This window comes from Micromys minutus, assembly GCF_963924665.1.
Source record: "Micromys minutus genome assembly, chromosome: 3".
In the NCBI taxonomy this organism is placed as follows: Eukaryota; Metazoa; Chordata; class Mammalia; order Rodentia; family Muridae; genus Micromys; species Micromys minutus.
This window is the reverse complement of record NC_137972.1, coordinates 26,635,949-26,653,064: the sequence shown is the minus strand read 5'-3', so window position 1 is coordinate 26,653,064 and position 17,116 is coordinate 26,635,949. Positions and strand designations below refer to the sequence as shown.

The window sequence follows — 17,116 nt, the reverse complement described above, 5'->3', positions numbered from 1 at the left end:
GTGTTATATCCCCAATAAATGTCTGATAAAATTCTGAACTGAACCCATCTGGACCTGGGCTTTTTTTTTGGTTGGGAGGCTTTTGATGACTTCTTCTATTTCTTTAGGTGTTATAGGGTTATTTAGATGGTTTACTTGGTCCTGGTTTAACTTTAGGATCTTGTATCTGTCTAGGAATTCGTCCATTTCCTCCAGATTTTCCAATTTTGTGGAGTATAAGTTTTTGTAGTAGGATCTGATGATTTCTTGAATTTCCTCAGTTTCAGTTGTTATGTCGCCACTTTCCTTTCTGATTTTGTTAATTTGTATACTCTCTCTTTGCCCTCTAGTTAGTCTGGCTAGGGGTTTATCAATCTTGTTGATTTTCTCAAAGAACCAACTTTTGGTTTTGTTGATTTTTTCAATGGTTCTTTTTGTTTCTATTTGGTCTATTTCTGCCCTAATTTTGATTATTTCTTGCCGTCTACTCTTCTTGGGTATATCTGCTTCCTTTTGTTCTAGGGCTTTTAGCTGTGCTGTCAGGTTGCTGATGTAAGCTCTCTCCAGTTTCTTTTTGGAAGCACTTAGGGCTATGAGTTTTCCTCTCAGTACTGCTTTCATTGCATCCCATAGGTTTGGGTATGTTGTGTTCTCATTTTCATTGAATTCTAGAAAATCCTTAATTTCTTTATTTCTTCTTTGACCCTGCTATCATTTAACAGAGTGTTGTTTAGTTTCCATGTGTATGTGGGCTTTTTGTTGTCTTTGTTGTTGTTAAAGACCAGCCGTAGACTATGGTGATCTGAGAGGATGCATGGGAGTATTTCAATCTTCTTATATCGATGAAGGCTTGTTCTGTGTCCAATTATGTGGTCAATTTTCGAGAAGGTGCCATTGGGTGCTGAGAAGAAAGTGTATTCTTTTACTTTAGGATAATACATTCTGTATATATCTATTAATTCTAGTTGGTTCAAAGTCTCTGTTAGTTTTGCAGTGTCCTTGTTCAGTTTCTGTTTCCATGATCTGTCCATTGGTGAGAGTGGGGTATTAAAGTCTCCCACTATTATTGTGTGGGGTGAAATGTATTTTTTGAGCTTTAGTAGGGTTTCTTTTATGAATGTGGGTGCTTTTTTATTTGGAGCATATATGTTAAGGATTGAGAGTTCCTCCTGACAGATTTCCCCGGTAATGAGTAAAAAGTATCCTTCCTTATCTTTTATGATAACTTTTGGTTGGAAATTTACGTTATTCGATATTAGAATAGCCACTCTAGCTTGCTTCTTGGGGCTGTTTGCTTGTAAGTTTTTTTCCCACCCTTTTACTCTGAGATAGTGTCTGTCTTTGTTTCTGAGATGAGTTTCCTGTATGCAGCAAAAGGCTGGATTTTGTTTATGTATCCAGTCTGATAGCCTATGTCTCTTTATTGGGGAGTTGAGTCCATTTATGTTAATAGATATCAAGGAATAGTTGTTTCTGTTTCCTGCTATTATTGCTTTTGTGGGTTGAATTGTTTCTGTGTCCTTTTCTTCTTTTGGTTTTCTTGTTTAGGAGTTTTCTTGTTTTTACTAGACTGTATTTTCCCTCGTTGTATTGGGTTTTCCACCAATAATTCATTGTAGTTCTGGGTTTGTGGTCAGACATTGTGTAAATTTAGATTTGTCTTGAAATATCTTCATCTCTCCATCTATGGTGATTGATAGTTTTGCTGGGTATAGCAGCTTGGGCTGGCACTTGTGCTCTCTTAGGGTGTGCATGATGTCTGTCCAGGCTCTTCTAGCTTTCATAGTCTCTGTTGAGAAATCGGGTGTGATTCTGATTGGCCTGCCTTTATATGTTACCTGACCTTTTTCCCTTACTGCTTTTAGTATTCTTTCTTTGCTTTGGGCACTTGGTGTTTTGACTATTATGTGACGGGAGGTATTTCTTTTCTGGTCCAACCTATTTGGAGTTCTGAAGGCTTTTTTTATGCTCGTGGTCATCTCATTCTTGAGGGTAGGGAAGTTTTCTTCTACGATTTTGTTGAAGATATTTACTGTGCCTCTTAGTTGATACTCTTCTCCCTATTCTATTTTTATTATCCTTAGGTTCGGTCTTCGCATTGTGTCCTGGATTTCCTGGACATTTTGGGTTAGGAGCTTTTTGTTTTTTGCTGTTTTGTCTATGTTTACAATGTTGTCTTCTGCCCCTGAGATTGTCTCTTCCATCTCTTGTAATTTATTGGAAATGCTTGCTTCTGTGACTCCTGATTTCTTTTTTAGGTGTTCTACCTCTAGGGTTATCTCTTTTAGTGTTTTCTTTATTGTGTCAATTTCCGTTTTAAATTCCCTCTTCCATTCCTTCATCTCTTTGGTTGTGTTTTCCACTAGTTCTTTGAGTTCTTTGAGTGTTTTTCTTGTTTCCTCTTTAAAAGCTTCCGAATCTTTTTCCTTTTCTTCCCGTTCTTGTTTAAGTATCTCTATCAGCATCTTGAGGTATGATTTCAGGTCTGAGTCTTCTTTTTCTGGAGTGTTTGGAATTCCGATGTTTGCTGTTATGGGAGAGCTGGGTTCTGGTGTTGCCAGGTTGTCTTGTTTTCCTTGGGATATACTCTTTCCCTTTCCTCTTGCCATTTTGCTGTCAGTTATATGTTCTTGCGTTTCCCTTGTATCTGGTCTGTGTCCCTTGATCTCCACTGGTCCAGGTGGCAGATGGGCGGGGCTCTGTTCTGCTCCCTGAAGTCTCCGCCGGGTGGAAACAGAAGTTCCAAAGTTCTGTTCCTGGTCCCTGGATCAGGCAGAACAGGGTGGGGGGTGCACTTTCCGTGTGTACTCTGCAGAGATCTCTCTGCTCCCTGGCTGCCTAGATCTCCTACTCACCAGTTTTTCAGCCTTTACGAGCTGCTGATCCGGATGGCACATGGGCAGGGCTCTGTTCTGCGCCCTGAAGTTGCCACCGGGTGGGAACAGAAGTTCCAAAGTTCTGTTCCTGGTCGCTGGATCAGGCAGGGCAAGGCGGGGGGTGCACTTTCCGTGTGCACTCCACAGAGATCTCTCTGCTCCCTGGCTGCCTAGATCTCCTACTCACCAGTTTTTCAGCCTTTACGAGCTGCCGGTCCGGGTGGCAGATGGGCCGGGCTCTGTTCTGCAAGGCAACTCTTATAAGGACACTTACTTGCAGCTGTCTTACAGGTTCGTCCATTATCATCAAGGCAGGAGCATGGCAGCATCCAGGCAGGCATGGTACAGGAGGAGCTGAGAGTTCTACATCTTCATCTGAAGGCTGCTAGAAGACTGCTTCCAGGCAGCTAGGATGAGGGTCTTAAGCTCACACCCACAGTGACACACCTACTCCAACAAGGCCACACCTCCTAATAGTGCCACTCCCTGAGCCAAGAATACTCAAACTACCTCAGGAAGGGAGCAGAGGGAGCCAGGCAGCGGGCTGGAGGGTTGGCTCAGTATTTGAAGCACTTGTTGCTCTGGCAGGGGACCCAGGTTCAACTCCTAGCATCCACAAGGTGGCTCACAACCATCCCTCACTCCAGCTCCAGGGGATCCCACACTGTCTTCTGACCATCATGGATCCTACATGGTACCCCCACCCCCATGCTTTTTTAACTTCCCCACTTAGAATCTAGCATCACAAAAACAGTTTATGACTAATTATACAAAGCAAATCAGGTCCCACCTAAGCTTTCCAAGTAAGCCACAGACTCCTAAGGCCAAAAGTGCTGTACGTGCAATACACGCATGCAGGCAAATCACTCAAGAAAACTAAAAGTACACATAAAAAAAATCTTTAAAGAATGTTTAAAGAGGTGGCACAGAATGAATCAAAAACAAGTTATTATAGATTCTCAATATATATGTAATTAAGCTGTATATAAGCATTTCAATCTAATATTCCCCACAAACTTCCAAAATAACAAAACCTAACTTGATCTCTTAGGTATAGACTGAATCTCACTATATAGCTCTGGCTGTCCTAGAACTCACTCTGTAGACCTGAACACACAGAGACTCATCTGTCTCTGCCTCTGCTGGGATTAAAAGCTTAAGCCAATACACCCAGCTTCAAAGATTTTTCAATGAACATTATTGCAAATAACTAAGAAAAAAATGAAAGTATTAAATCTGTATTAAGGACTAAATTGCTGATTTCAGAAAGAAAAACTGAGTATTTTTAGAGATACACAGGGCAATACAAAGTCAGCTTATGAAAGCATTTCTAATTTTGTTTGTAGAAGAACAACAGAACATTTCCAATACAAAGCTGTTTCCACGCTGAAAGTACATTTTCTGCAATATATTTTTCCTCAGAAATGTCCTCCTAGTTCATCATACAGACAAAACAAAATGCCAATGTGCTTGTTAACTAAAATGAAAGACTGGAAGAAATCTACCACAAAAAAAAACCAGACAACCCTTTCTAATAAACAATGATTTTCAGAAATTTTCAGAGATTCTCAAATTTCCTACCTTTAAAGAAAACAATTTATTCAACCAAAGCACAAAATATATCTGAATGAAAAAAACACCCTATTTCCAGCACTGCCATCTAATCGTTATTCCTCCTTCATACTACTCAGGGGCATGAGCACACACCAGTCTCTACGTCAGTGTTCCTAGGAAGCATAGTAAATCCCCAATATTAACACCACTCTTACAATATTCACATCTAAGTACCTACAGTAACATCCATTGGTCACATTATTTCCAAACACATATGAAAAACCTATATCCAAATACTTAAGTAAATTCACCACTTCTTACTCTAATCTGGCTCCAATCTCTGAGTCCTCTATTGTTAATACTGATGGAAACACTTTCCTCTTGCTATCAGTCTTTGTCCACATAGTTTTTCAAACACACCCCACAGATGTGCACATTTGCCTTGCCATCTCTCCTCCCATTGCCTCTGCTGGCAGCAACAAAGGCTGCTCTTAGATAGCATTTATAGCATTCATTCCACTGTTCAAGAACCCCCTAGGCCTAGCTACTACCACTTTCTTCAAATTCTTCCTCTCACAAACCAGAGTAAGAAACAAAGAAACAATATACTTGCAAAGGAAACTTCATTAATATCTCAATAAAGCTGTCACAACATAGGGATGGGGTGGACTAACAAGATGACTCAGAGTAAAGGCACCTCCCACAACACTGGTTGACCTGGGTTCAATTCCTAGAACTCAAATGGTAGAAATAAGAGAACTAACTCTAAGTTGTCCTCTGCCCTCTACACACATGCTATGGCAAGTGTGTGCCCATATACACACAAATGCACATTTACACACAAAGAAAATAGTAAAATTAAAATTTTATTGGAGGAAAAAAAAGAGATGAGTTAGGTGTAGGCGGAGGCAAACTTCTACTTATCCACAAGTATGCCTGTATTTTACTCAAGCATACTGAAGAACAGAAAGAGTCAGAGAATGCACACAGCTGTCAAAAGCCTAGCTGGTCTCCACTGGTCACTTCCAAAGAGGGTGAAGCATTACCTTCTAAGTACCTGATATCTCCATCAAATAGATAAAGCTTTTTAAGATAATACATTCTGGAGATTGCTCACAAGTGAGAGTAAAATATGACAGAAACAGATGCCTTCTGCAAAAGGGAAATGTTTGATCTGACAGAACAGTACAATATAGACTGGGAGAGGTGAACTGCCCTAATCTCCAATAGTGAGAGGCTCTTCTGACACCTGACACTCCCACAGAAGAGGGGCACCAGTGCACTGTACAGGGACAACCTGATTGGAAAGTTTTCAGATCTAGGATTTGAAATGAAATGCTTTAATGATCTCAAAGTACAAGAAATACTGCTCAAAATTCATGAGGTATCAATCTCAAGCCATGCTGATGGCTTCCTGTGTCTTCAGGAACCATGGTGAAGGCAACATTTATGCATATGTTGCCAACACTGAAATTCAGATATTGACTGGTTTATTCAAAGGAGACAAGTGTAAGAACCTGGTCAGAAAATCCAAGATGTTTATCATTCAGGCCCGTTGGAACCAGCAAAATGTGCCTGAGTTCTTCTGGACGTGGTAGATCATCAGAAAGACTGGCTGGTCCACAGGGTTACCCAGGTGCAAGCTGCTGCCCCAGTGTACATGCTGACTGCTGGGGCAGAAGTCCTCACAGCAGTACTCTGTGCAGGGGGCATTTCTCTCACCTAGAAAACCCTCACCTAGAATGGCTCACGGAACATTCAGGATTTGTGTGAGATGTTGGCAAGATTATCAGCAGGTCCCTGGAGATCAAGGTGAACAGAAAGATCTCTCAGTGATGTACAGACCCAGGTCAATTGGCTTTGCCTCAATGCTAAAAAGCTGCATTTTTTGTCCCTAATCTAGTAAGTAGGGCCAATTGTCTTATCTACACACATTTCACACACATTTTTATTTTATAAAAAAAGTTATAAGTCTGTTAAGTCTTTAAACCATCAATGTGAAGTGTTTCAAGGTTTAAAATACCATAAAAAATGCTGGTTTGTAGCTGTTAATTTTTTTAACACGTTGGATATAATGAAAGGGCTAAAAAAACAGAAATTCTCAAGAACTTAGTAAGCATAAATTCTAGTAGCACTTACTACATTTTTAGTAAACTGCAAGATAACCCTAAATACTGGCTAGTTTGCCTTACATTTTGAGACAGTATTTATATATAAAGTTTACTGTATAGTTTTTTAAAGATTCTTGAAACTCAAGAATGAACTTGTTTTCATTTAAATATCTAAAACTCGGGGCTGAAGAGATAGCTCAGCAGTTAAGAGCACTGACTGCCCTACTTAAGGACCTGGGTTCGATTCCCAGCACCCACACGGCAGCTCACAACCTTCAATTACTCCAGTTCCAGGGGGTTCCAACATGCTCACAAAGACAGACACGCAGGTAAAACACTAATGCATATAAAAATCTAAAGGTCACATTTATTATGTTTCTAATTCATATGCTTATGTGATTTATCATGGGCCTATTTTATGTAGTCACATATCTGTTTTTTATCTTGTTTATCTAATTCCCATTTTGAAAAAAATAAATGAACCTTAAAGAATTTCCTAGACCCCCAAGATCTCTCAGATACTGGGCCACCAACCGGGAAGCATACACCAGCTGATATGAGGCCCCCAACACATATACAGCAGAGGACTGCCTAGTCTGGCTTCAGCAAGAAAAGCCACACCAAACACCTCTTGAGGCCCCAGGGAGTGGGGAGGTTTGGTGGGCTAGGCGGGGGATATCCTCTTGGAGACGGGGAAGAAGATATGAGATGAGGAACAGAGGGCAGACCATAAGAGGGATAACGAATGGACTGTTAAAAAAAAAGATTAAATAATAATAATAATACATTCCTCCGAAAACTCAAAAACTAAAATCCAAATATTTGCACTAATTTTCCTAATTAGAGCTAAAAATACATAATAAAAATACCAAGAAAAAAGAAAATTTTTCTCTTCATTAGTTTATTCAACCACTGTTTAAGTAAACTAGGGTTTCTGGGAACACCCAACACACCTGTGGACATAAACAGCACCCTAAAAGGATGGCAAGTTCCAGGCACAGAAGGACTTTTGAAGGTACAGTGAACCTATGACTCCCCTGATCAAGATTACTATAACTGGAGCCACAAGACGTTCAGCAAATGACAACACATGCCACAAGGCTGACAACCTAAGGGCTGGAGAGATGGTTCAGTAGTTAGAGCACTTACTGCTCTTGCAGAAGACCAGGATTCCATTCCCAGCAACCACATGATGGCTCATAACCTTCTTTAACTCCAGTTCCAGGGAATCCAATGACCTCTTCTAACCTCCATAGGTACCAGGCACACATATGGTTCGTGTGTGTATATGTGTGTGTGTGTGCGCGCGCGCACGCTCGGAGAGTGCATGCACGTGTGTCTTACATATATATACACACAAGAATAACTTGAATTTAGTCTCTGGAATTCACATGACAGAGAGTACTGACTTCCAAAGCTAAATAAATAAATGTGAAAGGAGAAGGGGCTTTTAAGAAGATTACTATAGCTAGGGCTAGGAAAAAGTTCAGAGATAAAGTACTTGCCTAGCACACAAAACACTGGTGGTCTATTCCTGGGCACATACCCAAAAGATGCTCTAACATATAACAAGGACACATGCTCCACTATGTTCATAGCAGCCTTATTTATAATAGCCAGAAGCTGGAAACAACCCAGATGTCCTTCAATAGAGGAATGGATACAGAAAGTGTAGTACAATTACACAGTGGAGTACTATTCAGCTATCAAAAACAATGTCCTCATGAAATTCTTAGGCAAATGGATTGAACTAGAAAATATCATCCTGAGTGAGTTAACCCTGTCACAAAAGAACACACATGGTATGTACTCACTGATAAGTAGATACTAGCCCAAAAGCTCAGAATACCCAAGAAACAATTCACAGCCCTTACGAAGCTCAAAAAGAAGGAAGACCAAAATGTGGATGCTTCAGTCCTTCTTAGAAGGGAGAACAAAATACTCATGGAAAGAAATACAGGGACAAATGGTGGAGCAGAGACTGAAGAAAAGATCAATCAGAGGCTGCCTCACTTGGGGATCCATCCTATATGCAGCCACCAAACCCAGTCATTATTGCTGATGCCAATAAGTGCTTACTGGCAGGAGCCTGATATGGATGCCTCCTCAAGAGGCTCTGCCAGAGTCATACAGATACAGAGGAGGATGCTTGCAGCTAACCATCAGACTGAGCATGGAGACCCTAATGGAGGAGCTAGAGAAAGGACTGAAGGAGCTGAAAGGGTCTGCAACCCCATGGAAAGAACAACAATATCAACCAACCAAGTCCCCCAGAGTTCCCAGGGTCTAAAACACCAACCAATGAGCACACATGGAGAGACCCATGGCTCTAGCTGCATATGTAGCAGAGGATAGCATTGTCTGGCATCAATGGGAGGAGAGGCCTTTGGTCCAGTGAAGGCTCGTTTTCCCAGTGTAGGGGCATGCCAAGGCAATGAGATGGGAGTAAGTGGTTGGGAGTGGGAGCATCTTCGTGGAAGCAAGGGGAGAAGGGAGATAACATTTGAAATGTAAATACATAGAATATCCAATAAAAATGATTTTTAAAAAATGGTGATCTGATCCTGAGTACTGAAAAATACAAAGTACTCTGACTAAAGATTAAATGTATTTTCTGATTCGTTTTGCCAAAAAAGAATAAAAAGTAAGTTTTCCAAATCATACTTAAGCTGCTGTTTTGAAAATTCATGAAAAATTAGCAAACACTTAAAAACAATTGTTCTGCCATAATGAAACCACTAGCGGGTTGTAACTAAGTGGTACAGCCCTTGTTAAGCATGGTATCTAATGACCAGTAGGAAATCAGAAGCCGGCATAGTGAGGCCCTATCTGAGAAAACCAAAGAACTAAAATTAAATTTTAAAAAGACTCCCACACTAAATTGCAACATGAATTCTAGAAGAGAAAGAATAGCCTGAGAAATTCTAATTCTTTGGAAAATAATATCCTAACAAGTAAACCATGTCAAATATTTATGTGACTTTATTTGATTCACTGAATTATTTTCCAACTATCCTGCTACATTCCAAGTAAATAAATATAATGCTAAAAAAAGAAATGTCCCATATTCATTTATATATTTCTATTCATGCAAAAGCCTTAATAAATAAAATTAAAATCCTAAGCTAGAGTTACAATTTCATAGTAGAGCATTTGGGTTCAATCTTCAGCACCTACACAGAAAAAGAGAAGCAGCCAATTCTAAAAAGAATAAATATTCTAAGTGTGATGGTTTGTATATGCTCAGCCTAGGGAGTGGCACTATTAGAAGGTGTGGTCCTATTAAAGTAGGTGTGTCACTGTGGGTAGGGGCTTTAAGACCCTCACCCTAGTGGCCTGTAGCAGCCTTCAGATGAAGATGTAGTACTCTCAGCTCCTCCTGTACCATGCCTGCCTGGATGCTGCCAGACTCCTTCCTTGATGATAATGGACTGGACCTTTGAACCACTAGGCCAGCCCCAACTAAATGTAGTCCTCATAAGAGTTGCCTTGGTCATGCTGTCTGTTCACAGCAGTAAAACCCTGAGACACTAAGCAAAAAGAAAATATCAGAGCTAGTGAGATGGTTCAGGAGGCAAAAGAATTTACCTCCAGAGCCTGGGGGTGATCATCAGAACCCACTGTGGAAGAAAACCTGTTCCCAAAAAGTTATCCTCTGATCTCCACACAAGCACCACAGCACAGGCATGTCTGAACACATACATAAATACAATTTAAGCACACACACACACTTAAAAATTATACATATTCCACTTGTCATCCTATAATATTAAACAAAATATTCTATTAAAACAAAATTTTAGTGAAAAAAGCATTAAAATAATTATTTACTGTGTGTATGTCTGTACATGTTCATGTGTATACATGAATGTGCAGGTATGTGAACTTGCAAATATACACACTTATAGCTGTGTGTTCATGTAGAAGGTAAATCTTGATGTCAGATGCCTTCCAGAATCACTCTCCATCTTGTTTTTTGAGACTGCATCTCTGTTTACACCTGGACCTTGAGGATGCCACAGAGGAGCTGCCCAGCAACTGCAGGGATCCTCCTGTCTCCTTGTGGGCTAGAATTACATGTGCACATCACTATGCCCAGCTGTTACAGGGAACATAGGAATCAAACTCGGGTCCTTACACTTGCATTTTACCAACTGAGCCATTTCTTCAGCCATAAAATAATTATTCTTAAAAATTATTCTTAAAATAAGAATTCTTAAATTCAACACACAGAACTCTTACAAGACATAATCAAGAAAGAAGTACAAGAGACTAGAGAGACAGCTCAGTGGTTAAGCACATGGCTATTCTCTTCTAGAGGTCCTTAGTTCAAGTCCCAACAATGGAAAAGTTTACAACAATGTCTAATGGGATCTGATGCCCTCTTCTGGTATGCCGGCTTACATTCAGACAAAGCACTCATATACATAAACAAATAAATACTAATTAAAATAAAATCTAAAATGTAGCTTATCCAAAAGCTTTACTAGCTCTGCAACTACACATGACTTCTAGAAGTCATAGTAATGAACCATGCAATCACCATGCAAATATGTTTCTATACTGATAAGACTCTGGACCCAGCTCCATTAAATCAAACATTTTTCAAATGGACCAAAATCCCCAGGTTCAAACAGAAATACAGAAATGTATTTAATTGCTATAAATTCTAATAAACCAGTCTTCTTCACAAATGAAAGATGTCTGACCTCTGGGAGTTAAGAAGAGAATAATGAATGTACTACTTAATTAGGGGCCCACTGCTAGCTGGCTATAATCTATTAATTAGCATTCTCAGTGTCTGTATCTCACTGTACTGTCTTTAAAATTGCACCCTTTGTTTTTTGGACTGAAGTTACACAATTTTAGAATTCTGTGGTAATTACAGTGGGTGCAGGAAGAATGTATTTGCCAGCACTGGTGTTTAATTAGGGTATGGGGTGGACCCAGATAAAGCAATGCTCACCATCTTCAACACATAATGGTTTCCTTGGCATGAAATCCCTTCCCAGAAAAATACTAAGTACCCATAATTGTCTTCTCAGAAGATTAAATATTTTGCCTTTTAATGCAGCATGGTAACTGGAAAAAGAATACTAAAATGGATTTCTCTTCTAATCCCCATACTCCCTTAAAGTAGACATATAAGAAAATGATTTATTTATTTCAAAATCAAAAATATGCCAATAACTTTTTTCCTCAATAAACATTTCCAGGTCACTTGACAATAAAACTACCTTATTGGTGGCTATGTTTTCAGCAAGACATGTTGATGATTAGGTAGTTCAATAGTGTATTTGGTAACACCAGATCTGCTTTTAATTTATGTACTGGGTGACTGATTGGGACACACTGAAAGACAATGAATCTACTCTTGAAAAGACCAGTCTTGGGCTAACTGAGGGTGGGAGCAGAAGCATTCCACACCAGCCTATGCTACACAGTGAAACAAGAGAGGAATGCAGAATTGACTGTTTTTAAAAATGTGAACATTTTACTTTCTTACTTACTTTGGTACACCAATAAATTTTTTTTATTGAGGTAAATGACAAAAATATGAGTGAGGGGAGCCAAGCACAGTGGCCCATGTCTTTAACCCCATCACTGAAAAGGCAGAGACAGGTAGATCTCTATATGTTCTAGGTCAGCCTGGTTTACACAATGAGTTCCAGGACAGGCAGGGTTACTCAGAGAACCCTATCTCAAAAACCAAAATAAGCAAGCAAAACAACAAAATATCCTGCTCTTATGGGTCTGGAGAGATGGCTCAGCAGTTATGAGCACTAGCTGCTCTTCCAAAAGAACCCAGGTTCAAATCCCATCACCCGCATGGCAGCTCACAGGTGTCTGTAACTCCAATTGCAGGGGATCTGACACCCTCAAACAGACATAGAGGCAAAACATAACAACAATGTAAATAAAATTAAGTAAAAGGATCTGACTGAGGGTTACTTACATTGGCAGAGATGACTCAAATGCAACTGTATCACCAAAAAGCCCACTTTGCTTTTTTGTTTGTTTTTCAAGAGAGGATTTCTCTGTGTAGCCTTGGTTGCCTTAGAACTCTCTCCAGACCAGGCTGGCCTGGGGCTCACAAAGATCTGCCTGCCTCTGCCTGGGATTAAAGGAGTGTGCCACTGCTGCCACGACCACCTCCCAGCAAAAGGCCCACTCCAGTACAGGTGATGACAATCTGAGACAACAAGACAGGTCCAAGAATCTCCTGCCACAGGCTAGGAAAATGCTCTTCCATTGAACCACATCTACAGTCCTGTGTTTTATTGTTTCTAATTTTGAGACAAAGTGTCAGTATGTAACCCTAAGGTAGCCCTGAATTTACTATGTAGTCAAAACATCTTTTTTTTCTGCTGTTTTGCTCTTTTTGAGACAGGATTTCTGTGTAGCCTTGGCTGTCCTGGAACTTGTTCTGTAGATCAGGCTGGCCTCCAAGTCAGAGGTGCACCTGCCTCTGCCTCCCAGGTGCTGGGATCAAAGTTGTGCACCACCACTGTCCAGCTTAAGTTGTTTCTGTTGTTGTTGTCATTGCTTTGTTAAATTTTTTCTTTTTTAATTTATGTGTGTGAGTGTTTTGCAACATTTACAAGGCCAAATCTGAGAAAGGCTAAGAAAATAGAAACAGAATTCTAAAGTAAAAAGAATAAATAAAAAATAAAGGAACAAAGATGCAGGAAATCCAAGACAGGATGGAAAAGGAATGCCTTGGATTATTTATATACTTGGATTTACCCCATAAAGATAAACATATAGATGAAACTAACCTGGTTTTCTTCCTGCACAACTCGGTACTGCTCCTTCCAAATTGTGATTTTTGAAGCTTCATCTTTTCTCAAGGCCCGCTCTTTCTTCAACTCTGGGCTCCAGAAGGTCTTAATGCTATTCATTGACGAACTTAGTTTGCTCTCCTTTACTTCCACATCTTTCCTCAAAAGATCATTTTCTCTTAATACTTCCTTCAGCTGAGTCTGCAGATCCATGATGGTGTTATCTCTTGCTTGTCGAAGAGAGTGAGGTACAGTGGACGCCATACTAACAGGAGGAAGGTGATGTTCTCCAAATGCTATGGTATCACTAGCAACCCCACTGCTTGCTATGTTGGGGCTACTGCCCATAGCAGTCATCCTAACACCGTAAGGCAGGCGTCCCCCAGAACGGCCAAGTGTCATGGTGCTTTTAGGTGTTTCTGCACCCACATTTTCATGGTCGCTTAGGTACATGGGGCCAGATGTAGCATAGGCAGCATTTAAGGACTGTATATTCTCCATTGAAAGAGTTTTCCCACTGCCACCTCCAACACTGTTTCCAGAACTCCCTCCTGTACTATTTGTTCGCCGATGACCTAAGCGAGGGGACCGAGGAAGCCGAGGTGATCGCCCAGGACTCTGGCTGCTTGGTTCCACTTTACCTACTGATCGAGCACTTCCATACATGGTTGCAGGATAAACTTAGGTGCCAGAAATGGTATGAAGCAGAAAACAGCAAAGCAATTCCGTGAGGTTTCTCTATGGCTACAAAGTCAGCTTAAGGCTATCAGAAATAGCAGGCCACAAGTTGTCCAATTTTGAAGAAATATCTTATGCCATATCTGCAATGAAAAGATCACACATTAAATATTCCAATGATAAATACTTTTCTCATAAGTGTTCTGTTACCTTTATCTGGGGAGAGTCTCTTTTCATTAAGTAGTCTCATAGCTTTAAAAATCAGATTACTCATAATGTAATGTTTTTCTAACTAAAAACGAGATTATCAACTGATAATTACCAAGTGACACATTATTTGAATAACAGAACTCAGAATATTACATAAGATCAATGCAGAAATATCAATACTTGGATATATTATCAAAATTAATAAAAAGAATTTAATACATTAGTCAAACATAAGCTCAATATATAAATATTAATACTTTGGCACATTATTAGAACTAATAACAGCTAAATTTCCATAAGATCAATATTTAAATATCAATACTTTCATGCACATTGGGAATAACAATTAGAAAATGTAGCTTTTAAAATTAAGGTTAGGAAGATGGATTAATGTGTAAAGTGCTTGCCATGCAAAGATGAGAACACTGTCACATTCCCCAGAAATGAGACAGAATTGAAGGCAACAGCATGCATCTGAAATCTCAGTGCTCCTATGAGATGGAAGGCAGAGAAGGGAAAATTCCCAGAAGCTCATGAGCCAGCTAAAGAACAAAGACCCCATTTCAAGCAAGGTGAAGGTCAGTACCAACACCTGAAGCTGACCACTACCAACACTCAAACACATATCTTACACACACAGAAACACACACGGAGGGGGGGATGAGGAATGTTCAAGCCCCAGCACTACATTAATGGATGTTGCAACACACACACATGCTAATAATTGCAGAAAGGGTAAAGGTAATCTTCATCTACAGCTGCGTTACACATGCACAAGACCCTGATCAAGAAATAAAAGTTAAGTCCTATTAACAGCAACAAACCTAACAAAAATGTTCAAGCACTTAAAACTCTACTAGAAGACAAAATAATACCACAAAAAATACAAAATTTTTTTTAAAGTTACCCATACTGTGAGGGTATCAGCTCTTCTCCCAGTTTATTAACAAAATCTCAGTAGATATTTATGTAATTCAAAAATGCTGATTCTAAAACTCAAATAGAGGACTAAAAGCACAAAAGCCAGCTCCAGAGGAATCAAATACCTCTGACCTCTGTGGCACTTACATTTGTGTGCATGTAACCCAACACACATAATTAAAATAATAAAAATAAATCTTAAAAAAATAGAATGTGCCCTTGGCCAATGAGCCATCTCTCCAGCCCTTCCTCCCTTTTTTAAAATTAACTTGGCAGGGAAACCTCTTCTTGATGTAAGGTTAACTAGCACTTTTATGTGTAACACTGATCATACATATCATGTATTTCATCAGTAAAATAACATGGATCATAGGATACTGTACAATCACAATAATGTTCTAAGTAAAATTCTGGGAAACAGTGGTGTTAGATCATCATATTCTCATAAAAAAAAAAACTACAGACTTTATTATAAAGGCAGACATGTGACATGTTTATAATCCTAGCTACAGAGAGTCTAAGGCAGAAGAATCCAGAATTTGAGGCCAACTTGGGCTACATAGTAAGACCGTGTTTCAAAAAAATAAGATGAAATAAAATAAACAAATAAACAGCCAGACATGGCTGTACCTGCTTGTAATTCCAAGCATTAGGAAAGATGAAGCAAGAGGTTATCAAGTTCAAGGCCAACATGGGCTTTTACAAATTACAAACAAAGCTGATGTATCTCCAGCAAAACTGTCTCAAAAAGACAGAACTGGAAAAAGTACAGGCCTCTGCTCTTAGTGGACCACCAGAACTTAATGGTGAGATCTAATTTCTGAATTACTACACACAGAACACTACAGGACACTACACACAGAACCTAAATAGTTGGTAAAGGCCAGGAAGCTTCCTCTCTGATGCCTACTTCTACAGCTATGCAGGCTATTACAGAGAAAATGAAAGTCATCAACAATATTCCCAAGCTGTGAATAGCAATAAAGGCGCTGGCATAGATGTTATGGAAGTAACCAATCATTTTCTGGTTGGATTTAAGGACTGTTCTACAAAAAGAAACACATGCCTGGTATTGCAAATCTAGCCAATTAACCCATGGCTGGAGAGATCATAGGCCCCAGGAGTGTACCTAGATTATTTTGCTAAACAGACACAATACCAAGCTGCCCTCTAAAGTTTATCTCTGCAACTGTAGAGTACTGCCACTCTTGGTTTCTATGTGCACTGAATGATGGCTAACACAGAAACTCAATACTGGTGAGAGAAGTGCAGAGAGTAAGTAGCTACGGAGTGCTCAGCCTAAATAGGACAAACACATATATCCTGCCCTCCCCGGGGCTCAGGGATCATCAAGGAAGAGGATTCAGAAAAGTTGTAAGAACCACACAGATCATGGAAAACCCAGAGCAAAGAGCGTCTTTAATGAGAGGACCACCACACTAAAGAACTCACAGCTGTGGCTGCCTGCACAAGATCAAGCCAGTCAACAGTCTAGCATTGAGAGGAAGGGGTTAAAAGCCTACATACAGCCTTAACTAAAGAGCTATGAACAGCTGATAGCTTCTGGGGTAGGGAGAGTCAATTTTTTAGAGTATGGTCCCCTTTAGTAAACCATGTTCCAGTGGGTGGTTCAACACCCAGGACAATCTGAATACCACAAACTAGTCAATGGGTAACTGAACAAAAAAGAAAAAGAAAAGAAAAAAAAAAAAGGAGGGAGGGAATAAAGGGAGAGAGGGAAAGGGAAGGAAAGAAAAAAAAAGAAAACACACAAGGTTGGAGGGATACCAAGGTAGGAATGGAGGGGCTGTCAAAAATCTATAACTGGAGTTTCTTTATACAAAATGGCTTTGCATATAGACTATGCACATCCACCATTACACTCTTAAGTCTTCTCTGGACCCACTAATAATACCCAACTCAGTGTAAGCTATATATAAATAATTGTGATGCTTAAAGTGGGTCGTCAGTGGTGTATGCCTTTAATTGCAGCACTAGGGAGGCA

At 39.8% G+C, this 17,116-nt stretch overlaps 1 protein-coding gene across 1 annotated transcript in view; it reads right to left on the bottom strand.

Annotated features, from left to right (window-relative positions):
* Positions 1-17,116, bottom strand: part of ERC1 (ELKS/RAB6-interacting/CAST family member 1) — a 282,059-nt gene that overhangs the window by 244,156 nt on the left and 20,787 nt on the right. The window contains exon 2 of the mRNA XM_080914840.1: positions 13,300-14,123. Within this exon, the coding sequence (XP_080770966.1) occupies positions 13,300-13,968 (669 nt within the window). The 5' untranslated portion in view covers positions 13,969-14,123. The remainder of the gene's footprint in view (positions 1-13,299; positions 14,124-17,116) is intronic.